Source organism: Aphidius gifuensis, linkage group LG4 (genome assembly GCF_014905175.1).
Source record: "Aphidius gifuensis isolate YNYX2018 linkage group LG4, ASM1490517v1, whole genome shotgun sequence".
Classification (NCBI taxonomy): domain Eukaryota; kingdom Metazoa; phylum Arthropoda; class Insecta; order Hymenoptera; family Braconidae; genus Aphidius; species Aphidius gifuensis.
The window spans coordinates 17,004,885-17,030,472 of NC_057791.1; the positions used below are offsets into that span (position 1 = coordinate 17,004,885).

Genomic DNA, 25,588 nt, shown 5'->3' on the forward strand with positions numbered 1-25,588 from the left:
TAGTGAGGCCCACGACTGGCAAAAGTGGAGTCAATATGTCTGTGGTAGATAAAAGTTTAGGTTAACAGTTACCCTTACTTTTTGCAATACTTTTGGACAACTTCAAAACCAGCCCAAGTCGCCATGACATAAAAAAAAAAACAGAGCAAATATACAGCGTGGACGAGTTGATGGTACATCGATTTTTAAAAAACTTGTATGTATAGACTCGCTGTATTAAGTTATTGGCCTTAAGTCATAAAAGAAAAAAAAAAAAACTTCAAGAGGTGTAGCGACGATTGGATATAACGCTTCAAAAACTTTTAAACTACTTTATGTTATCGAATTTTTTTTGTTTCTTTTTTCAGTAATAAACTGGTAAAAAACTCATTTGACAAACCAAAAGATTCAGGTAATCCTGTAAACTCGTTAAAGAAAAAAAAATAATATACAAGAAAAAAGAAACTGATCAATATAAAAACGAATTTTTTAGTTGATTAAGACGATTCTGTTTTTTGATTAAAAAATATTGTTCGAGATATTAAAAGAAATAGCAAAGCAGGTGTTTAAAATTGTTTAAAAGTTTGAAAAATAAATGATAAGAAACTAGTGAAATTAAAATATAAATGATAGTCGAAAATATATAAATACTTTGAATACAATGGCTCGTAATGATCGTTAAATATTATTATAATCGAGAAACCAAGAGTTAAGTATACTAACCGTGACATTTTAACTCCATCGTAGGATAGAAATTGTGTGAGTATCGTTTCCCGATATTCTGGTATATAAAATATATTGCTTTTAATGACCTTACTGGATTCTCTAACACCAGCATCAATATCTTTATCCATGGTAATTAAAGTAAGCAAAAGTTCCTTAAGTAAAAACAAACAATAATTATTTTAAAAAAAGAAACAAAATTTCATGGTAAAATAAACTAAACAATTAAAAATTATTTACCTGATATGCTTTGAGTGCAATATGCAATCTTTTTGCCCAAAAAATACCTTTTTTTTTATCAGTAATAAGTAATTCGTAATATTGTTCCATTTGTCTCTGTGTCAAGTGAAATATTTCAGTTCCCATAGTCTCACTAAAATTAAAAAAAATATATATAACAAATTATAAAATATTGAGAATAAATTCAAAGTACTGAAAGTGTTAAAATAAATGGTTGACACTTGGAAATAAAATTGTGAAAATAAAAGTAAAAGAAAAAGGAAAAAAAAAAAAAAGTTTTTTAAAAATTGGAAGTGACATTGGAAACCCGTTGGAAATAAATTCTTATGGTTAAGTCGTGGCCAATATATCTGGGCTCTTTTTATTTTTTTTTATCTTTTACTTTTATAAATTAACAAAAAAAAAAAAAAATGTGATGAATATTTAATGGTTAATAATACATACCAGATATATTTAACTTGAAATTTATGATGACGATTAAATTCCATAAAGAAACGTAGAGTCCAAAAAAAATAACTGACATCTAATGAAGCTGCTTGATTACTACCAACGATACAATGTTTTGCATATTTCATAACAGCATTGTATGAAGCATTCAAAAATTCCACACAAAATTCTTTTAAAAATAGACGAACGCTCAATGCTGATATGCGTTCTTCAAGTCTTGCTTCAACAAATCTACGGTTTTTAGCTACTTTTAATTTTGGCTGTTGATTAAATTAAACAATTTACATTAATTAGCATTTAATAATTTATAAAATAATTATAAAATATAGCTGATGGTTAAATAAAAAGAAAAAATAAATAAAAAATTGATTACAAAAAAAAATGTAAAGCACGTTGAGAAGATTCAAAAAAAAAAAAAAAATTACTAATTTTCTTCAAGATGTTTTGAATATTTTCCAGATAGCTCTCAAGCCAAATGGTCTAAGATTGAAAAAGAATTTTTTTTTTCTTCTCTACGTTTTCATTTAAGGAAGAAAAAAAATATAATATTCTGTAAAAAAATGACCCACTTTTTTGTGTGTGTTGTATTCAAAGCCGTTAAGCAAGACCGAGCTTAATTACACATTGAAATATACCTAATTAACAGACGTATTTTAATTTTAATTTGTATAACCAACCTTTTGTACTCGTTATATTTTTTTATTATCATTTTTTTCTTTTCATTTAACTCGATGCTAATAGAAAAAACCACCAGCTAATTGAATGTTATTTTTATTTATTTAATTTATGAAATATATATAGCTTTATCTTTAAATTTTGTTGGTAGATTAAATAACTTGACCTTATTATTAATATATTTTTAAAAAAATAAAATTTACCTTGTCTCGTGCTAATTCAAGAGCCTCAACTTTTTGAAATGGTTTATGACAAATCATCTGGTTGTCCCCAATGGCTTTCATATTTTCCACCACAAATGTACCACCAAATCTTGAATGCCTTGAACATAAAATAACAAAATTCATTTAATATTCAAATGACATCATAAAATTATCATATTAATATAAACCTGGCAAAAAAAAATTACGCTAAAATAACAACGTCAAATTAATTAAATGATATTCATATTGGAAAATCGATTTATTACAAAATAAACCAATTTAAGTTCAAACTATTGGAATCATATATAATTGAGTTTTGGATAGCAAACGTTTGGCAACTAGCCTTTATGAGTTAACTCAATAATTTTCAGGATTAATTTGAAATTGAGAATAATTAATATTATTATTATTTTCATATTAATTTTATAGTTAATAATAATGGAGGAAAAAATAAAAAAATAATTGACAATTTAGCGATGGTTAATAAAAAAAAATTATAATCAAATTTTTACTGAATTTAAATTAATGTTTATGTAAATTACTTGAGTGAAAATAAAAAATATATTGTTCCTCGTATGAAGTGAATTAAATGATATTTTGCCTTTATTTTATCCTTTTATTTATATTATTTTTCTATTCTTTTGTTTAATCTCATTCTCATGAGGCATTACGCATTAAAAATACTAGAATACTAGCTCGTTATAAAAATGCACCTCGCTTCTTTTCAACAAGTGGATAAAAAGCCTTTTGCCATTCATATTTCAAACGTTATATATATGATTAAGACTAAAAAAATAAAACTGGGTCATAATCATTATATCGCCAGAGTGGCTGAACCAACCACAGGTCTTATTTTTATTCTGGTAATAATGTGCATTCTGTCTTTTTGATGCAATTATAAGGTCCAACTTTTTTCCCGAGGGCAAATAATTTTAAAAAAAATTATATATATAATAAAAAATAAATGCAAAAAACATTGGACAGTAAAAAAGTATAAAATTATAGTTTTTTTTTCGTTTAAAAATATATAGATATATATCATTTGAAGTAACTTATATACTTGATAATTAATAATAAATATATATGCTTTTTCGTAACATACCTTGAACCACTGTATTTTTTAATTTTCTCAATTTTTTCAGTTATTTCTTTTCGACGTATTAACAATAATTCTTCTTCTTCACGTTTTTTTTCAGCAACTGTACGTTCAATTCCAGTTGTTGCTAATTTCATGGCATTTTGTTGACGTAGCATAAGTGCAATAATCTATAAAAAAAAAAATAAATAAAGACCATCAAACATAACATCTAAAACAAATATTTATAAAAATAACAATCAATTATTTTTTTTAATTACCTCCAATATTTGCATATGATATTGCTGCTCACTGCTATTACTACTAATAAATAAAAGTAAATCAACAATCCTTGATGTATGAAGTGCAAACAATACCTAAAAAAAAAAGTCAGTTTATTATGAAAATAAATAAACAATGAAAAACAGAGAAAAATGATGAATAAATAAAAGAAAAAAAAAAAAATTCATTCAATTTTATTTAATTAAAAATAAATAGTACCTCATCATGAACAGTGGCCTCAGTATTTGCACGTTTTTCATTATCGTCTGGTGGAACTTGAAGAATATTTCTAATCAATGTCAATATACGTTCAATAATTAAACTATTTTCTTCTCCTCTTTCACCTGGTTCCTGATTAAAACAAATTAATTTTAGTTTTATATTTTATTTAACAATTAATTATCATTAGTTAAATAATTAATGATAAAAATTAACATACCATTTCTAATATTTTACTCAAACGACTACTGGCAACTTTCCAAAGACGATCATCAGTCAATGATGTTTTGTATGATTGTAAATAACCAACTAATTGTAAATACAAATTTCTATTTGTTTTTTCTTTTGGTATTTCTTCATTGTAAACCATCAAAGCTGGACTTGTTAAATTTATCATTAATCTCAATAATACATCCCAAAGTTCTTCATTATTACTATGATGAATTGCTATTTGTAATAAATCATTTTCCAATAATTTTGTTTGTCCCAAATACCGACGTACTGTATGAGTATCATCATCTCTTTTCAAATATTTTATCAAATCTTTTATAACATCTGCAACAAAAAACAATTATATTAATTAATTATATGTATTAATTACATTAAAATGATTTATTATTAACTCACTGAGTGCATCAGCATCCAAATGATATTTTACACCATCATAAAATCCCAAAGCATCACATGTTGCTGCCAACTCAGCTGATATATAATCAGTCATCTTGCCAAGCACAAATTTAATTAATTCAATCGAAATACTATTCAACAATGTCAATGTTTATAATCAATACTAAAGTTATAAATGTATTTTTTTTTTGTTGAAATATTTTTTTCTACAATAAAAACAAAACACACACACACACATAAAATATCAAAACATTGTTGAAGGTTATGCTGTCTTTATGTGTAATAAAACATTAAAAAAATATACAAAAAAAAAACACAACACTGCAAAAAACTTTTTATATTCTACATCACTAGACTTGATTAATGCTTTTTGCAAATGATAAATAAATACTTGACGTTGTTTTTGTAATTTTTTATTGATATTTCTTGTCGGTTTTTGAGGAGCTGTAGTTGATCGTTTTTTTATTATTTTTTTTTCGGTGTAAGTGTGTGTTAGTGCAACAGGTTAACGCGGGAAAATGGTCGTTTACACAACGACACCTTGCTTGTATTATTTAAGGCTCAACTATGGCGCTGTTGGTATAGCCGCCATGTTGTCTAGATAAATGATAATCATGATGATATGCGTATGTGTGCATCGTTCCATCACGATCGTTTGTAATGTTATTTTCACTCCGAAAAATTATAACATAACGTTTCATTAAACTCATAAAATGTTCATTTATCTTCAACGTGTATTTGATTTGATTGATAAATTGATTTATTGATGTATTTAATTAACCTGGAAAATATCATTGTCATTGACAATCAACAAAACAAAAGACTGATGACGAATAATATGGAAAATGAAAAAATGCAAACTCAAGGCAAAAATAGGTAAGCAAAAATATAAAAATTACTCAATTTTTTATTTATTAATTTTTCTAATTAATTAATCTTACATTATTTTTTAATTTTATTTACAGAATCCATCTAAATATCAGAATTAAAAATGACAATTTACGTGGAGTCAAGGTGAGTCTAAATCAGACAATTTTGGAGGAAAAAAAAAAATGTATTTGTCCATTTTTTTAATGAATTTATATTTGATATTATTTGTTGATTTTATTTGTAGAATGGACACAAAAACAACCATATAAAATAATAAAACAAGAAATGAAAATTCACATGCGGTTTAGGTGAGTGCATCAAACAATTTATTATTTTTTTTTATAAAAAAGCATTTTGTTTATTGTTCAAACATCAATACAATTTATTCACAAAAAAAAAAATACCAACAACATTCATTCTTTGTAATGAAACCATTTTCATTACTAGTATTTATTTATTTTTTTAACTTGTTTTTGTTTGAAAATTGAAACAAAGCTAGAATAAAAAAATAAACATATAAAAAATACAAACTATAAAAACTATTTTATATTATCTTAAAACTAAAAAATAACAATGTTAATTTTTAACAATAAACAAATGTTTTATATTATTTAAAAAAATTATGTATACTTTAAAGTAAAATAATAATAATTAATTGAAAATATCAAATTGATATATAATTATCATGAAAATTGAAACTTCCCTTTGAATTGACCCCACAACAAAAAGACCCTTATCAGCTCGACAATGACCACATTAAAAAATAAACAAGATTATTCAAATAAATGTCCCACACGTATTTATAAAATTTAAATATTTAGTTGAACAATAAATTAAACAATATAATGAATAATTAAATTTGACATTATCATATTAAAAAACTACCAATGCGCAAAGAAATATACAAAGTATAAAAATAAATTATAGTAATTTACAAAACATTAAATTTCAACTATACTCGAGAATAAAATTCTCACTCCCTTAATTTTACTCACACACTGTCGTTTATGTCATTTGTAATTTTATACATATATATTATATATATACATAATTACCACACTAAAAGTACCATGCCGAATCGTTATCTGTTACAACCCCTTCTCCATGACTAAACACAACGGTGAGTAATAATTTAACTCGAGCGTTAAACGATGCCAAAATGAGGCCAATGAAAATGTGAAAATAAAAAAATTAAAAATCATAATGATAGTAAAAATATAGACATAAAAATGTTGAAGAATAAAAAAGATATAATAGATGAAATATATATATAAAAATAAGCACTTGAAATAAACATAATACTCGTCATAATAATTATAGGAAAAACAGTGATTGTGTTGGTGGTTTGATATTGCCAGTAAAACTACGGAAGGTAAAACGTTTATATACACACCAGAGGGTGAAAACTTTGCGCAATCTAACGACCTTCCATTATCACTTTTTTTTTAGCTCAAAAGAAATAAATATACATCATTTTTTTTGTTATTTAAAAAAAATATTTAAATCAAAGAAATATGAAAATTTTCTAAAAATAAATTAAACTCATAAAATAATATTAAAATTATAAATTCAATGATGATAATTTGAATATTATAAAAAAATAAAAATACATATATTTTATAAATAATATAGTCTTTTTATATACTAGCTCAAAAAGTGGTGAAAAAATAATATAAGCGGATAAAGTTAAAAAAAAATAAAAATTATAAAACGAAAGAGGATAAAAATACCCTTGACCAAAAATAGAAATTGCATTTGATGGTGAATGGTGGGAAAATGTACACAAGCTACTCTAATCCATGAGAAATATATAAACATATATATATTTTTTTTTCACTTATATATGTACAAATTTCATTCGTGGTACTATATGAACCGAATGAGTATCCTCGGGTTCTATTGTCCACTTGAATATCCACTGGGTATTTTCTCCCTCGAGATAAAACCACACATGCCCTCACAGCTTCGTTGTGTGTTGATCCCTCAAAATTCGTGAAAAGCTCTCTCGACTTTATGCTATATCGTTATCTGTATGAAATAAAAATATATATAAACATTTTTTAATGTGTGTATATGTTCGTGTTGAATGATAATAGACACTGGCCACTTTCAATGTGATCAACTGCACGATGAGATTATATAATGTCTCTTAATAAAACTCGACAAAATATTAGCATTAAATTTATTACACTTTTTCCCCCTAATATATTATAAATAATTTTCAAAACGAAATTGAAATTACATTAGTTAAAATTAATTTATATATATATTTTTTTTTGTATTTTATTATTACCTTCTGCAGTTATTTTCTGTGCAGTTAAGGGTATTTTAAAATTACTCGCCAAATTAAAAATTTCGAGGGATTATTGTTTTGATAATTTGATTATTTCAAAATTATTCTTCAAGTATTAAATATGTTATTGACTTTGAATTAATTTTATAATTATAAAATTAACAATTTTCTTTTTTTTAAATTGATTATTAATAGTATATTTTGTCGTATTTTTTATTTGAAATTTTGAATAGTTTTTTTAATTTAACTGTAACACGTGGTTGACTAAAAATTCCAAAATCATTTGTTACATCTGTCGTGTGTGTGTACTTAAAAAATGAATTTTTAACATTTACCTTTCGATATACTTTCACAATGGTTTTCATCCCTAAAAACTTTACACTTTTCCCTTCTTCATTTTTCTTTACCTATTTATATTGGTATACGTAAAACGAATGGGAGCATGGGTTGAACATTCATTAAATTCCATCTGATCTTAACTTTTCCTTGTTCATATCGATTTAACCAAAAATAAACCATTATTTTATACCACTATAAATTCCACTATGTAAAATATTTTTTAATATTATTTAAAATAAGTTTATCTTTTTTCTAAAAAATCTCATTTATTTATTAGAGTATAAAAACTATTTAAATTTTTCAATAAACATTGCATAAAAATAGAAATTATATTTTATTAATTTTTTTTTAATTCTAAACTTGTAGTATTTTATTATTTCTTGTCACTTTTTATTTTTCTAATTTTATTATTTAAATAAAAAAAAAAAAAAAAAACTTTTGAATTGGCAAATTTCAAATGTGATGGTTTTTTTTATATTGTAAAAATTGTATAATAGAGATATTTATATGCAAGTCTTGTGTTAGAAGGGTCTCTACACGACTTCTATCTACATACGTTGTCGTGGTTGTTTTGGTAACTAGTACATATTCAAATTTCAAAATGTCCTTTTGTCCTATTCACGTATTCAATGGCTTTAACAAAAATAACATTCGACACTAAAGCTATATACATTTATTCGTGTGTGTTAGTTTATATAGAACCTTTTTATTTTGTCTCATTCTAAGCGTGTTTTTTTTTTTTTTTTTTTTGCCACCTGATAAACTCAAAAAGAAAAAAAAAAAAAAGGGTTTAACTCGCAGAATATGTTCTTTATATATATAACAAAAATCACATTTACAGTCCACCCATATAGTAAAAAAAAAATATATATACGTCAATAAAAACACGCCTAAGCAATACACTTTAGAAAATTCAATACGATCGTGAAAAAAGCTTGTCATCTTTTATTTTTTCCGAACGCACAAACTCAATTTTATTTCTTACAATTTTGATTTTCTATTTAATTCAAACGATGTTATTTATTTATTGATAAAAAAAATATACCTGTATTAATTTTATTTATTTATTTACTTATTTTTTTGTCGTCTTTTGGTAATAGAATAAAAAAAATAAATAAAGTCTCAGCTGTGCTTGCTGAACGAAAAACATTAATCGTGACAAAACTGTTGCTCACAATGTTTTCGATACAAGTATATACGAAATTTACGATAATGTATTTTTAAATTTTATGTAAGGGAACTTTTGAAAAGAACAAAAGTCTTGGGTACATAATCTTTGTTAAAAAAAAATACACTGTAAAAGTTTAAAGCTGATTTTCAAGGTCGGAGAAAAAAAAAAAAAATCGCTTCGAGCTCTTATTTCGAAATTCGCTGCGTTTCATTTTATATATTTATTATTTTTTTCGATCTAATTTAACTTTGATATGACTTGATAACAGAGCACCGAATAAATTATAAAAAATTATTTTTCAAAAGTTTGGTGGATAAGGAAAGTAGTGATAAATTTATTTTCATGTTCGACATCAAACAAATTACAGACCAGGGGTGTGTTTTATTTTTTTTTTTTAATTTAAAAAAATTATTTTTGACTTCTGTGTTCAGCATCACCAAAAGCACCAATTAACGCACCAAATTTACATCAAAAGACAACGGGAGATAATTTCTTCTCTTTCACTAATAAGCTTTTTTTTTTCAACTTGTCAACCGAAAGATTAATAAATTAAACTTGATTTACATATTTTTTTAAATTTTAATTTTTATCATGAAAATTATTAAACTTTAAAAAGTAAAATTAATAATAAAGCATTATTAAAGATAATATTTTATAAATAATTTACTTTTGAAACAAAAACTTTATTCAATTTGCATTACATTCAATTTTGATCCAATATTTATTTTTATTTTTTAAATTTGAAAACATGAAAATTCAATCAATTCAATCAAAAAAAATAAAAAAAATAAAAAGTTTTGAATACAAAGTTTGAAATGATTTTTCCATTTTAAAAACTGAATGAGTTTTTGGAAAAACTTTCATGGAGATGACATACGATTTCGGCACTGGGAATTGTGGATGAAGTGACTGTCGTGATTATTGAACCGTCGATTGTTCGTATTTGACGTATTTTTTTTTTTTTTAAAGTGCAAACAATATCAGTAAACACCAAATATTCAATAGATGAAAATTTAGGTCAGCAGATATACACACTAATATCATTGACTATTTATATTTGTATAGATAAATTCCCTTTAAAAATAAATTTCAAAAAAAAATGGAAATATTTTAAAAGATATCTCAAATTAAATATTATATAGAATTATATATTTTTTTTAAAAATTAACAATTCAATAAGTCCTTATGGCTATTTAAATGATTTAAAAAATTTATATATTTGAATTTGATTTCCATTTGAATTAGTGAAAAATAAATTCATAAAATCCAAACAAAACGTAAAAGAAAATATATTAAAAAAACATTTTCATGCTTCATTTAGAGCTCATTATAATATTATCTTTCATACTAAAAATTTTAAACCTATACCTTTCATTTTTAGATTTTCATTTATCATTTTAAAACATCTCTTAATGATGTAAAATAATAATAATAATAGTCTCTGGGTATTATAAATTTTCGAAGAAAATCAACATATATTTTCATGTTGAATAATGAGCTCTATTCATAAAAGATAAATTTAATTTTACCAAACAAATATATTTTCACAAAAAACATGTGAATGAAAAAGGGTATATATAAAAATAAAATTTTAGCATAAATTCAAGCTCTGATATTTTTTTATTCAAATAATTTTAATATTATAATAATAATAATTAATATTATAAGTGAATAAATTGTATAAATATTATTTTTGATATTTAATTAAAACTTATAATTCAGAAAATATTTTATAGACATTTATTTAAATATTCAGTGTTGTAGTCGTTGTTGTTGTCTTGAAATAATTATTTGTATTTATAATTTTATTGTCATTTGAAGACACAAGTAGCATTCATAATTATTTTTATTGTCGTTTAAATTATTGTTGAGAAATTATTAAATTTCAGAGAAAGCACGAAGACTATTTTATATTCATTGTCGTTATATTATGTATATTTATAAATGACAATAATTGTCATCTCATTTTTTAGTTGTGTATTTTATAATGTAATGTTTTGAGCATTACAAAATTTCTGCCTATGAATCGTTTTTCCAATGAATCGTATGTGCACCAGTGCTTTCAAAAGCCATTTCCTCTCTCTTTACCTTCAGGGCCAATTCCCGTGTGTTTCATCTGTTTTGCGTAGTGCGATAATTAGGGATAACCACTGTATTTGTAGTTACCATTTATAAAATATATATATACACACACAAACTGCCAGCAATGTATGATTTTCAGTGAGTCGTTGGAAAATGAGAGTTTTGCATTTCCTCAGGGATAAGCATTTGGATATTTTAGGCAAACACATGGGAAAACATTTATTTACATAAAAACTACAAAAAAAAACTAAAGAATATATATTTATCTATTAAAAAAAATATATAATATTATATAATAATTATTTTACTTTTTAAAAGTATATAAAGCCCTCCAGTCAAAGAGTAACCTCAATATTATAAAATTTTAAAAAATAATATTTTTTATCTCTACATGAGAAAAAAAAAGAAAAAATTACTTTTTAAAATATACCATATTATTTTTTTAACAAATGTATGTTATATTTTTAAAAAATTTATATATCTACTATATTTTTATTTCAATTTTTAAACTTTGTTATTTTATATAATATTATTTTCACTTAGAAGTTGTGCCATTATCGTCAACCAACTGTGTTATCTACTGTTTCACATAGATATATGGTAGCCTTCAATTTTGAGGGTCGACAAAGCTTCGTGTTTCATGTTGCGGATATAGACATTGTCATTTGACATATACATATACATAGATACGGTAGAATTGTATAGAGAAAAGCTCTCTCAAGTGTGGACCATAAAGTTTGAGATTGTCGAGTCAGTCTCGTTACCTCGCTTACGTACCTATTTAACGTTCGCCATTTTAACTCTAAACCGTTGATTTAAAATAAAATTACATGCTCATACTTGACATTAAATAATAATAAATTTTATTAAATACATTTGGAATGCACGTTTAAATTTGACATTGAAAAAATATGTTGTAAAAAAATGTAATTGGTCACGGCCGTTAAAAAAATACAATTTATTCATTTTTCATATTATCATGAGACTGATATTAATGTCTTTAAACGTAGCTAATCATCTTGAAATAATTTTCTCTCTTATAATTTTTATTAAATCTCATTATTTTTAGTAGAAATAAATTCTCTTTCAAACTGTCAATCATTGAATGAAAAAAAAACCTGATAATACTTTTTATTTAGAAATGAAAAGCTCACGTATTTTTTTTCTATCATATTTATATATAAATTTTTCAATTAATATTATCAAAGGTATACAGAGAGAAGGTTGAATATTTCAATATATATGCGCGAGCTTTCACATTGTAATATGTACAATAATGTAGAGTATTACTTCGACTGAAGTCATACATGTGCCTCTTCGTTGGCAACGCCAGATGTTGTCTCTCTCAGTAACATAAGCGTGTTTGACGTTTACTGAGCTTTATTGCTGTACAAAATTCACGCACATATTTATTTTATACATGTGTAGGTACAACAGAGTTATATAAGCTTTTGTTCCAATATTGAAGCTTGCTCATTCCATCAACGTACCTTTATCAAATGCAATGTCAAATGTGTTATTATCATAATTCATATTTTATATATAAAAAATACTTTAACATTATCAATTTCATTAAAAAATATATATTTTTTTTTCAATAATAATATTAAATAAATCATTAAACTGTTGATATAACTTGAAGATAATTTTATTTTTAATTTAAAAAGAGAAAAACTATTTTACATATTATTTTTATTAAAATAATTTAATTTCTATTGTTCATATGGCAAAAAATTATCTGGCGATGGACATCTATCATGATTGACGAGTTCAAAACAATTTAAGTTTATAGTATTTCTTTGCAAAACATCAAGAGCACGATTTAAATATGTTTGATGAAATTTACGTGATCTTGACCAAATCCAGGCATATTGCAAGATCCTTGATAAATTTAAAAATAAATTAATAAAAATATATGTAAATAGAAAATAAATATATATTACCTTGCATCTTCGCTTATTTGAATAAGCTCTATAACTGCAAAATTTTTATAGTCAGTATTTAATACAGTTACAACACTATCTCTTTGACGTGCAAGTGGTAGAAATTTAAGATTATATTGAGATGAAAATCCTCTAGGAACTGGAACACCAAAACTGCCCCATTGTTCGACAAATCCAGTTCTAAAATTATAATTTTCTTTAAAAACGTTTTTAATTATTAAATAATTTTAGTCATATAAACTTACTGGTTATTTAAAGATGACATAGTTAGTTCTAAAGTATTGTTATTTATACTCATATCGACAATGCTGCAGTCAGCAAATGTTTCATATTCATTTGGTATTCTAGCATATGTATACCATCTTCCAAGAAGCTAAAAATAATTAATAAATATTTTATCGTCATTTATTAATATTTTAATTTTAACTTATAATTATTTACATTTGTAATATTAAAATGTAGCATTGGTATGACAAAAGGATAACTATAAAGTACTTGTTGTGAAACACTAACAGCAATTAATGCTGAAAAACAACTAATTAAAAATTTCATTATAAAAACTTTTTTTTTCTTACTCAATATAAATTAAAGTGATTCGATATTTTTAATAATTTAAACTGATATGAATTTTTAGAAACCTGATAATTTATATATTCAATTTTATCAACTTTTATAAATGATCAATGATTGTCATTCAAATATTTATACAGTTTTTTAAATAGATAATCTTGAATTAAAATACGACTGGTTAAATAATAAAAAAATTTTTTTTTTTATTTAATTGTGTACACAGCTTTGTAGATTACTTTGATTGATTTCAATTTATTTTTTAATATTCAAGTTTATGTTATCAGTATGATAATAAATTTTATTTAAAAAAATGGAATTTTTTCTTAACAAAAAAAATTATTTACATTGCATTATATAATAATTTTTTGTATTTTTTGACCTCAATATGAACGCTATATTTATTGTTACCAGGAAAACTGTACATTGTCATTTTCTGTCTCTTTCTATTTTCCCTCGGCTATGCCTCGTTGCTCACCTTTTTCCCTCCGGCATTGAGCTAATTAACTTGGTCAATTTTGTCAAAATTATTTGCACTAATTATAGAATTAACATTGTTTCATAAAAAAAAAGAAAAAGATAAAGATGTTTCAAATTTTTTAATATTATAAATCCTATATATATTCAAAGATTTTTTATTATTTTTATTTTATATTTATTATTAAAAGCAAAATAATATAGTGGTTGTATTTTTATTTGTAAATATTTAGTAATTAACTAATTAATTAATTATTACGATTCAATGCTGACAGTGATATGAACATTTCAGTGTAACCAAAACACTGCACAATTCCAAATATTAGCCATACACACTATAATCAAATACTAATTTGATAGTCATGTTTCAATGATTTTTATTTCAACTCAATGAACTATTTTTCATGCACTAATTCCTCAATTTAATTTTAAAAGTGAATATTTCATTTTTAAACTAATATTTTTATTTTTCTTTTTCGTTTGAATTTATATTTTTGATAAAATAATTTTTCATTCTCTGAACGCTTTGTTAATTTTTTTTTTATATTTTCATTTGATTTTTTATTCATTGACAATTCTCTTTATATATGAATAAAAAAAATTATATATATACAACAAAGCTTCGAGCTAGCAGGTACAATAAAGCTTCTGATTTTTATGACAATTTTATGTGATCCCATTGACCAGCAAGTAGAAAATTGCTATGGTTTTTTATTACGTTTTTCCGTTACGAAACCAATATATATATATATACATTACAACAACACCTTGTTTCCATTTTTCTATAACAATTTTATACCTTTCATATACATATTGTTTTTTATTATTATTTTTCATTTTTATTACCTTCATATTTTCTTTTATTCTATTTATATAAAAAAATTCAATTGACAAAAAGAATAAAAAACAAAATATTAAATTTAATGATAAATATAAACTACAATATATTTATTTAACAATAAAAATTAATAACAATTTATATTAGTTGAAGATTTAAATTAAAGTACATTGTGTATATGTAGCTTATAAAATTTTGTGTGTAATTCTTATTTTAATTTTTCATCGTCTCATTGTCAATTGAGGTGGCTGGCACGTGATGCGATTTCGTGGTTACAATTAGACGCAACCAGACATTTTCTCCATCCTCCTATTTTCCAACCCCTTTTATCTTCGTATTCTCGCCTCACTATCCTTATAGTTGGCCGGTTCGTGGTATTATAATATGTAACCAAGTTTTGTGGTTATCGTTTACTTGAAACAGCTGTGAACAATGCGTATTAATTAATAAAAGTAGAAATTCTAAACCTTCTTCAAGTATTTTCAAAAAAATTTAAAATTATCACAACCCTTATCAATTAAATTTATTTTAACAATAAAATTTTATAAATTTTTTATAAACTTTTTATTCTATAAATTAAGTTTTAGTAAAATAAAAAGGTTTGAAGCACATAAAAATATAAAAATGACAAAAAAAAATACATAATGTTTTTAAGAAGACCCTTAAATTCTTGGCTTCTGTATTCTCCCTTAAAATAAATTTATTTTCTCATTTAAAGCCCACAATCTTGAAAATAATTAATAATTAATTACCTTCACCCTCAACCACTTGGTTGCTTTTTCAAGCAAAAGTAATTTCATCCATCCCCTCTGATTGCAACACAATGTGTATATAAGTTCTTTTTTCTTTAGAAATACTATGAAAGATTTTTATATATATTTCTTTTTTTTTTTCTTAAAGAGGGTGGTTTATCCTTGTCAGTATCGTAAAACTCAGCATGTCGATATTCTCATCTCTATCCCATAAGGCTTGTCCCCCAAGGGACAATAACTTGACTGGTAACTTGCATATATATCCATATCGTAATAAAAGGCAGAGAATTGAATAGACCATAAGGAACGAAAATAGGGGTTCAAACTAACCAAAAAAAAAAAAAATAGTATATTTGAGAATCTGAAAACGGCAAATGTCGCGCAATAGTATAATAGAGTTACTCGAGTGAATATCTCTTGCAAATCCATAAAAAAAAATAAAAAAAAATTTAACTGTATGTGGGATGAAGTTGTTGGACAGTCTGAGGATTGTTGGCTGATTCCCATTGGAAAAAAAAAGAATGAGAAATATATGGCACAGCAATATTTACTGCCTTTATACTATTTTCTTTTTTCTCTTGTTTTTGTGTAGCACAAAAAATAAAATAAGATTAATTCGTTATGTTAGTAAATTTTAAAATAAAGTATTATTTATTTTTTTTTATTTTTAAATTTTTAAAATAAATAAAATAAATCATGCATACTTTGACTGTTGAGATGTGAAAAGTCTCATGTGACTAAACTTGAATTTGCAATTGTATTGTATGGTAATTTTCATGCAATTCAAGTACTCAATATTCCTGGATATTTTGTCATTGATTTTCAGTGTATGTTCATTTAGGATACATGATGATTAACATCAATCGAATTACACTGTAAATAAGCTTAAACATTTCAATGAATTTATAAATATAAAAGAAAATTAAATATTTAATTCTATATAAAAAAATTTCAGTATATATTTAGAAATAAAAATAGAAAAAAAAAAAGAAAATATATATATGATGAAATGGCGTTAAATTCCAAGGGTGAAAAACAGCCACAGTACTACAGTCAAGTGTGTCTTGATTCATTCGATTGAGTCTACTTCAAACTGGCATTGTTCAAGTGTCATTTCAATCAACCAACATTTAACCACCACTATATTTTTCACCTTTTTAAATAACTTTTCTTTTTTTTTTTACCTTTTCAATAATTTATTCATTCAAATGTTCTTTTTTTTTTAACTTTTCAACAAAATACCAAATGGAAAATAAAAAAAAATCAATTAATTAATTTTTCAAATCAAATTTCTCTCTCTTTTTTTTTGTATAAATGAAAAAATCTCGATATGAAAATTTCAATTATTATTATTATTCAATAGCAGAAAATTAATTTACATTTTTTTTTTTTTTTAACATGATATTATCAAAAGGTTTAATTTCAATAATATTAATGATAATTTTTATAAAAAGTACAATCAAAATTGAATTTAAATATTTAAAAAAATAATAAAAGTTTATGACCTCTGTAATTTCAAATTTATTTTCATTGCATCATATAATATTTAAAAAATTTTCATATGAAAATTTTCTATTTTATGGAAATCAGTAATGACAGATATATATGCATGAATGACACTTAATCAATGGATCAATATATTCATCGAGTAAATGGGATTTGCATTTTCCATAGTCATCATATATGTATTGATGATATTACCTCGTTTGAATTTTAACACTCAATATTAATATACAAAACTACAAGGTATATTTTCATCAACATATACAACACATAAATATAATTTAAATACATATACATACGTAACAAATTGAGATGTCAGTTTGTTCATATTTTACTTGGTGCATCATCCACTTGTTCATGTCAATATTGAACATTGTATTATCTACGAATATCCCTGGAGAAAATTCAATAACAGTCAGCACAATAAATAATATACAAAAATATTATTGGCACATGAAACTAATGAAAAAAAAAATTCATTAAAATTATTAATTGATTTTAAATTTGAAATTTAATAAAATTAAATATTAATTTGAAATTTAATAGAATTAAATATTAATTTTAATCAATGCAAAAATAAAAAAAATTTATAAATTTTATATGAGCTAATTAAAATAGAATGGAATATTAATTTAATTAATTTAAAAAATTATTTATAAAATTAAAATAAATGTATTTTTATTTTTTTATATTTTCAATTATTTAAATAATGAATTTAAAAAAAAAAAGAATGAATAAATTGACGAAAAATTTTTTTAATTTATTTATTTACACATAAATCACACATAATTCACACGTAATTTTTAGTCTAATAACATCAAGATTGAATGTTTACTGAAAAAGTTGTGCTACCTTAATATGTCAATTTTGAAAAAAAATATAATAAATATTTAAAAAAATTTTGTTTTTGAATTATTTCTTCACACATAAAAAACACATAATTCGCACAAAATTTTGAGCCCAATTGCATTAAGATCCGATGATTATTGAAAAAGTTGTGCTAGCTTAATATGTCAATTTTTAAAAAAAATATAAAAAATATTTAAAAAAATTTTCTTTCAAATTTATTTCTTCACACATAAAAAACACATAATTCGCACGAAATTTTCAGCCCAATTGCATTAAGATCCAATGACTATTGAAAAAGTTGTGCTAGCTTAATATGTGAATTTAAAAAAAAAATATAAAAAATATTTAAAAAAATTTTCTTTCAAATTTATTTCTCCACACACGAAAAACACATGATTCGCACAAAATTTTAAGCCCAATTGCATCGAGATCCGATGATTATTGAGAAAGTTGTGCTAGCTTAATATTTGAATTTTTTAAAAAAATGTAAATAATAAAAAAAAATTTTCTTTCAAATTCATTTCTTCACACATGAAAAACACATAATTCGCACAAAATTTTAAGCCCAATTGCATCGAGATCCGATGATTATTGAGAAAGTTGTGCTAGCTTAATATTTGAATTTTTTTAAAAAATGTAAAAAATAAAAAAAAAATATTCTTTCAAATTTATTTCTTCACACATAAAAAACACACAATTTGCACAAAATTTCAAGTCCAATTGCATCGAGATCCGATGATTATTGAGAAAGTTGTGCTAGCTTAATATTTGAATTTTTTAAAAAAATGTAAAAAAATAAAAAAAAATTTTCTTTTAAATTAATTTCTTCACACATAAAAAACACATAATTCGCACAAAATTTTAAGTCCAATTGCATCGAAATCTGATGATTATTAAAAAAGTTGTGCTAGCTTAATATGTCAATTTTTTAAAAAAATATAGAAAATATTTAAAAAATTTTCTTTCAAATTAATTTCTTCACACATAAAAAACACATAATTCGCACAAAATTTCAAGCCCAATTGCATCGAGATCCGATGATTATTGAAAAAGCTGTGCTAGCTTAATATTTGAAATTGAGATGTCAGTTTGTTCATATTTTACTTGGTGCATCATCCACTTGTTCATGTCAATATTGAACATTGTATTATCTACGAATATCCCTGGAGAAAATTCAATAACAGTCAGCACAATAAATAATATACAAAAATATTATTGGCACATGAAACTAATGAAAAAAAAAATTCATTAAAATTATTAATTGATTTTAAATTTGAAATTTAATAAAATTAAATATTAATTTGAAATTTAATAGAATTAAATATTAATTTTAATCAATGCAAAAATAAAAAAAAATTATAAATTTTATATGAGCTAATTAAAATAGAATGGAATATTAATTTAATTAATTTAAAAAATTATTTATAAAATTAAAATAAATGTATTTTTATTTTTTTATATTTTCAATTATTTAAATAATTATTATAATTTTTTTTTTTTTTTATCTTTTATAACATAAAAATAACTTGTTTTTTATTATACTATTTTTTTTTTTTTTTGTTATTTATTTATTTATTTTTTATTACTTTGAGCTTGAATGCACAAGTTCGACAGTTGGGTGGAGTAAAACTTGAAAAATGACCTGAAGAAGCTGACTTTGGTATAGCATTGTATGGTGCATACAAATGTGAATTTTCTCTATATATTTTTCTTTACAACTTTTGCTGACTAGTGTATGCTTGGTTTATATATATTTATATAGATTTAAGATTCACCCCAAGTCGGATACACATAAGGATAAGTGCGCCAATCAGCCGATGTTATTTTTTAAAATGGCGTCTAACTGTGTAGACATTCCAATGCGTAATGTTAAAAGTTAAAGTACACGCGGAAACCGGATGGCGCCAGACAAATTGTTTTTTTTTCTTTTATTTTTTACTATTATATAAACAGTAATAAAAATATTTTATTATCTGTTGAATAACTGTCAATTAATAATAATAAATAAAAATATATCAAAAATTTTTTTTTGTTCTTTAAACTATTTTTTTATAAAATTTTTTGTCTGACGAGATACTGAGTATTACTACTTACTTTTTATAATTCTATTAATTTTTTTTTAAGCTTAAAATTATCATTTTTTATAATGTAAAAGTTTATAAAAATTTTAAATCTGACAAGTTTCTGAGTATTACTATTTTTTTGATAATAAAATCATCAATGTGCCAATGTCTGTTGACCTATACACATGAAAATTTTCCGAAGAGTGTGAGTGAAAGAGCTTTTGAGATAGAAAGATGAGAGGTTTATGTGCACTTGTAGACAAGTCCATCCGTAGAATTTCCATTTGCGTGGAAGCAACCCTCGTTGGTTGCTTGAGTTCAAGTATTCGACAGACTCTGTACTACTCTCTTACTCTGCTCGTACATCGTTACTGCTTTGCTCGATATGTCCTTCTGAACATTGTATTGATCCTTGTCAACGGGTCATCTCGCTTTAAACTTTTTCTAGTAAATTTATATTGGCGGTTTTTTTTTTTTTAAATCTAAATAAAATATTAATGACCAATTAAATGAAATGACTCTAAAAATTTTTCAAATTTCTCAAATTAAAACATCAATTTATTTAAAAATATTATTTCAACTAAAAAATAAAAAACCAATCAATTTTAATATTTTTAAAAATTTTATTTCGATAAAAATTATTTTATAGAATTTTTTTTTTTTTGCCAATAAAACTTTTATATTAAATAGTTATTTTTTATTTGAAAAATAATAATTATTAAATAAATAAATTACTAAATATATAAAAAATAAAATTCAAATAACAAAATTACAAAAAAAAAAAAACAAAACAAGAAGGTTATTGTCACTGCCAGGGTAATAATAATAAAATAGCAAGTCAACCTCAACAGAAAATTTTATCATTGATAAATAATGCATAAGGATATATTTTTTTATTTTTTATTTTATCATCATTTTCGGTGCGAGAATTAGGAGGCGAAACCAAGAGATAGACCTTGAGGTTGAATAAAACAAGGGAAAAAAATTCTTTGAAAAAATATACAGTAAAATGTTGAGAAAAGAATATAACACAAAACGACTATAGTGATTTTATTTCCACTTTATTCTTATTGTAATAAATTCCGTATTAAGTGGGCTCCTTCGTCGTTGAGAAAAAAACTTGCCTTTTCTTCATTTTCGTATATTTCTTTTCATTCCACTTTCCCATTGAATTCCCAATGGAAAAAATACTGCATATCTCATCAACTTATATAAGATGAAATAAAATCTTGATTCTAATCTAATCAAATTTCCATAAAAAAAAAAAAAAACAAATAACAAAATTTTCAAAGCATATTTACTTTATATATATAATATAATTTATTTTACAAATATTATCAACATTATTTTGTTATTTTTACGATAAAAAATAGTCCCCACTGAATTTATAAAAAAAAAATTGTTAATCCTCATGATGATCAGTACCAAGTGGATGAATAAAATGTATTTCACTCAATAAATTAATAAATATAAATGTAAAATATAGAGAATAAAGTAAAAAACCATATGATCTTCTTGCAATAAAACCAACAATATTTAAATAAATAAATGATGCAATTAATGAGCATAATAAAAATGCAAGACATCCAGGCATCATGTCACTACTACGAATTTTAGTTTGATAATTTGGATGATTAAATGCTGATATTGTCCATGTTAGACCAAGACCCAACAGTGTGTTAAACATTGGACCACCAAAACATGCTGAATATCCCATCCGTGGATATCCCCTTCGTGCTATCGTTACGTTTGAGATAAGATCTAAAAAAAAATTGGGATGAAAAAAAAATATATACATGTATATAAAGAGAAAAAAAAAAAAAAAAAAAAAAAAGTTCAATGAGTTTTAGGTGTACAAGAGTGAAAATTTCATGCTTGAGATGTTGGCTATACAGCCAATATTATGATCAAAGTGAATTCAGTTGGCGTAATAATCTCATCTCTGGCTCTCGTGTTTATACATTCTTGTAATTTTATCACTCACCTTTTATATATATATATACATAAGCAAAGTGGGATTTTTCATTACAACTCACTTAGCTCACCTTACGCATTAATGACTTAATATATTTTATACTTCATTAAGTTAATTAAATTAACTAAATATTTTTTTTTTAATTTTATTAAATTACCTCCAATGCTATTTCCCCAAGCAAGAAGTGTTATACCCAACATTGCATCTGATATACCACTTGCAAAACCAATACATTGTAATATTGCCATAACTTCATTTGCAACTGAATAAACAACAAGCATAGCACTCATAAATCCAAGAAATGCAAATATCTAAAATTAAAAAAAAATTATCAATATATCATTTATTATTTATTTATTATATTAATAAATTACATTATGATATTTTGGTGGTTTATCTTTATGTGTTGTTAAAAATAATACAACTCCAATGATAAGACCAAGAGAAAAAAATAATACAACAATTGGCAATGGTCCAAAACTAACTCTCCAAACTATTTCAACAATTAAGCATGATAATAATCAAAATTATTTTATAGATATAATTGTTGTTTAAAATTTATAGTTTTAAATTAAAAATATACTTCACCATCCAACTTGAAGAGTGCTACAGTTGGTGTTATACAAAGTTGTATACAATTAAGTAATTTTGACCATCCATTTTTAACAGCTGTTTCATTAACAACTGGTATTAATAATTGCAATATAATCATTGCTGGTGAACGTACAACAAGTATTATTTTCATTATTAAATTTGATTTTTTCCAATCATTTTTACTTATTGGATTAATGTCATATATAAATTCACTGTATATATTATCAGGTCTATCTGTTTGTGATGTTGTTGACTCATTATCATTATTTTCTTTTTCAATTGATTCACCTCTTGCACGTGCATTTGCCATTTCAGCAGCAATTGCTACATCTATTTTTATTTTGTTTAAAATTTCTAAGTAATTAATATGTATTATATTATTTCAAAAAAAATATATATACTTTTATTTTTAATGTTTTTTAATTGATTGACGTATCCCGAATTTAAAAGGATAAATATTTTAGTAAATGAAAAATAATGTTGTCATATAATAAATTAATTATTGATTTACCAAGTTTAGCTTTCACACTGAATGCAGTTGATCGTACTGGTAAATGTACTTCCGGTTCATTATCTTGATTTGCTAAAAATGTTTTCAACATTTCTGGATCATGAAGAGCTGGTATTCTTGCTGAAAAAAAAAATTAAATTACTTAAAAATTAATTGACATATTGAATTGGCTATTATTATTGTTGTTGGTATTTTTAAATTTCAAAAATAATAAGTAATAACCTTTTCTACGTTCTTCTTTGTTATCCCAAAATTGCATTGCAACGACAGTAAGAATAAAAAGTAGATAAAATATAATAAAACCTAGAAAAAAAATAATAATTAATTAATAATAAATGATGTAAAATAGGTGGATGATTATATATACTTAGACCCTCCCAAAGATGTACAATTTCATCTTGGCTAATATATGTAATCCAACAAACAGCTGCTATATAAAAACAACAATCTCTTATAAATGGTTTTGGTGATATTCTAAATGGTGATACAATTGCAATTGAACCAGCAATAATTGCTGTTACAAATATACCAGCACCAATTAATTCAGTAAACATTATAACCATCTCATCGTCATCTGCAACGAGTGACGTAAATATATCTGGTGCACCATTTCCAAATGCTAAAATTGTAACACCAGCAATATTATCAGATAAATGAAGTTCAGCAGCAATTACTGAGAGTGATGGACAAAAGCTATAAATAATAATGAAAATAAAAATATATATATAAATACTTTGTCAATCAGTAAATTGAATGTTTTTTTTTATTTTTCTTTTGGTTCATTCAACCAAAAGCAACGAAATTTAATTAAATTTGATTTATATTTTTATCAACATTAAATGATCATCTTTTTGTGAATGAGTATTTCCATAACTGAGATTACTTTTTCAACAAATTTCATTCAGATAAATTATTTTATATTTTTTACTTTTGTTATTATTTTGATAAAAATAAATATCACAATTCAAGATTATCATTCAACTCGTAATATTTTATTTAGTTATTTTTAATTTTTTTTTTTTTTTTTTGAAATGATACTTTGTCAGTTATCGCGGAAACACGAGTGTCATTATGTCCTTGGATAAACATTTTAACCACAAAACAAAAGCGTGGGTAGAAAATAAAATAAATGATATTAAAAAAAAATTTTAAATATATAAAATAAGAAAATAATAATAAAATAAAAAAATAGAATGAAGAAAGATCAAAAGTGCCCGAAGAGTTGTTTAAAACTTTTACTGTACAAGTTGTCTGCCGTTGTGCCCAGAATGAGAAATAGATACAATAGCCACAGGACAAATACAAGAAGACCAAGAATGAATAAAGCTGGATATTCAGTGGTAAATGTACAGAATAGTATTTCTGCGTATTGAATTAAAGAATCCAAGTTGCAATCGTCAGTTTTCTTGACCCATTCACAACGTTCATTTGCTGGTATTTGCCATACAAAAGAGCAATCATCCTTGATAAAAAGAAAATAAATAAAAAACACACTTGTCAAATAATAGGTTACTTTTTATTCAACTAATTAATTGGCTTTTAAACATTTAGATTATTTTTTTTATTATTTATTTATTTATTTTTTACCTCTCGTATTTGTAAACCACCATATCTGTGTATTGATTTTTTCCACCACTTCATTTAATTTTTTAATTTTTATTTTATTTATCTTTATAAAATTATTTATCACTTTATTGTTGCTACTTTCACAGTGAAAGGTTTTTATTTTTCATTGTGAAAGTAGCTACAATAGAATAATCTTAGAAAAGATTTTGTTTTTCTTTTTTTTTTTTTTTATTAATTGAAATTAAATTTTGAAACTTTATTGAAATTGGATTTTGTTTATTGCTACTATTTATTTTTTTATTCCTTTTTTTTTTAAATTTCATTTACATATTTTTTACAGCTGCTTTCTTTTGATCTTGGTTTATTTTATTTTATCTAGCCCAAAGATAAAATGGTGATAACTCGGTTCGAAATAATCGCTGGTTCAAGTCAAGTGACTTTTTATTTTTTTCAAGTTTCTATTTTTAACCAAAATTGGCTTGTTGTTTACTAAAAATGTAAATTGTCTATAACTTAGTTATATAAATAAAATTTTTCTCTAAATATTATTTTTGTATATTAAAAAATTTATCATTGAAAAGTTTTATTTTTTTTAAAACATAAAACGTTGACTAATGTTGAGAAAAAAATGAAAATGATGAAAGAAAAAGTTTGTTTTTATTTTGTTTTGTAATTTTAATTTGAGCTTTTTTTAAGTAAAAGATATTTTCTCTGGTGACACAAGG

The 25,588-nt window shown here is 23.7% G+C and overlaps 2 protein-coding genes and 1 long non-coding RNA gene across 3 annotated transcripts in view; 1 reads left to right on the forward strand and 2 right to left on the reverse strand.

Annotated features, from left to right (window-relative positions):
- The window catches only part of LOC122855336 (protein timeless homolog), an 84,294-nt gene extending 79,335 nt beyond the window's left edge, over nt 1-4,959 (reverse strand). The window contains exons 1-9 of the mRNA XM_044156625.1: nt 4,471-4,959; nt 4,064-4,398; nt 3,844-3,975; nt 3,624-3,719; nt 3,370-3,533; nt 2,268-2,385; nt 1,387-1,649; nt 943-1,075; nt 703-857 (exon numbers count right to left, since the gene is read on the reverse strand). Of these exons, the coding sequence (XP_044012560.1) occupies nt 703-857; nt 943-1,075; nt 1,387-1,649; nt 2,268-2,385; nt 3,370-3,533; nt 3,624-3,719; nt 3,844-3,975; nt 4,064-4,398; nt 4,471-4,564 (1,490 nt within the window). The 5' untranslated portion in view covers nt 4,565-4,959. The remainder of the gene's footprint in view (nt 1-702; nt 858-942; nt 1,076-1,386; nt 1,650-2,267; nt 2,386-3,369; nt 3,534-3,623; nt 3,720-3,843; nt 3,976-4,063; nt 4,399-4,470) is intronic.
- Nucleotides 4,960-5,102: 143 nt separating this feature from the next.
- Nucleotides 5,103-5,650, forward strand: LOC122855342. Its single transcript, XR_006374060.1, has 3 exons — nt 5,103-5,346; nt 5,436-5,484; nt 5,585-5,650. It is a non-coding gene; the product is annotated as an uncharacterized LOC122855342 (long non-coding RNA).
- Nucleotides 5,651-12,937: 7,287 nt separating this feature from the next.
- LOC122853992 (mitochondrial sodium/calcium exchanger protein-like) lies at nt 12,938-25,007 on the reverse strand. The gene is made up of 13 exons (XM_044154403.1): nt 24,885-25,007; nt 24,542-24,759; nt 23,665-23,990; nt 23,520-23,600; nt 23,298-23,417; nt 22,781-23,116; nt 22,567-22,685; nt 22,350-22,503; nt 21,721-21,978; nt 13,610-13,692; nt 13,414-13,541; nt 13,169-13,348; nt 12,938-13,106 (listed from the first exon to the last, which is right to left on the reverse strand). The coding sequence occupies exons 1-13, from the start codon at nt 24,936-24,938 to the stop codon at nt 12,938-12,940; spliced, it is 2,226 nt and encodes a 741-aa protein (XP_044010338.1). The 5' UTR covers nt 24,939-25,007.
- Between the last annotated feature and the right edge of the window lie 581 nt (nt 25,008-25,588).

Bases quoted from the DNA above. Each gene is read 5' to 3' on its own strand.
- LOC122853992 (XM_044154403.1), bottom strand. From the start codon at position 24,938: ATGAAGTGGTGGAAAAAATCAATACACAGATATGGTGGTTTACAAATA. The intron at 22,504-22,566 runs GTAATTTATTAA...TTTTAATTTTAG, and splicing joins AACCACCAAAATATCATAAT to ATATTTGCATTTCTTGGATT. The intron at 13,107-13,168 runs GTAATATATATT...AAATTTATCAAG, and splicing joins CAAATAAGCGAAGATGCAAG to GATCTTGCAATATGCCTGGA.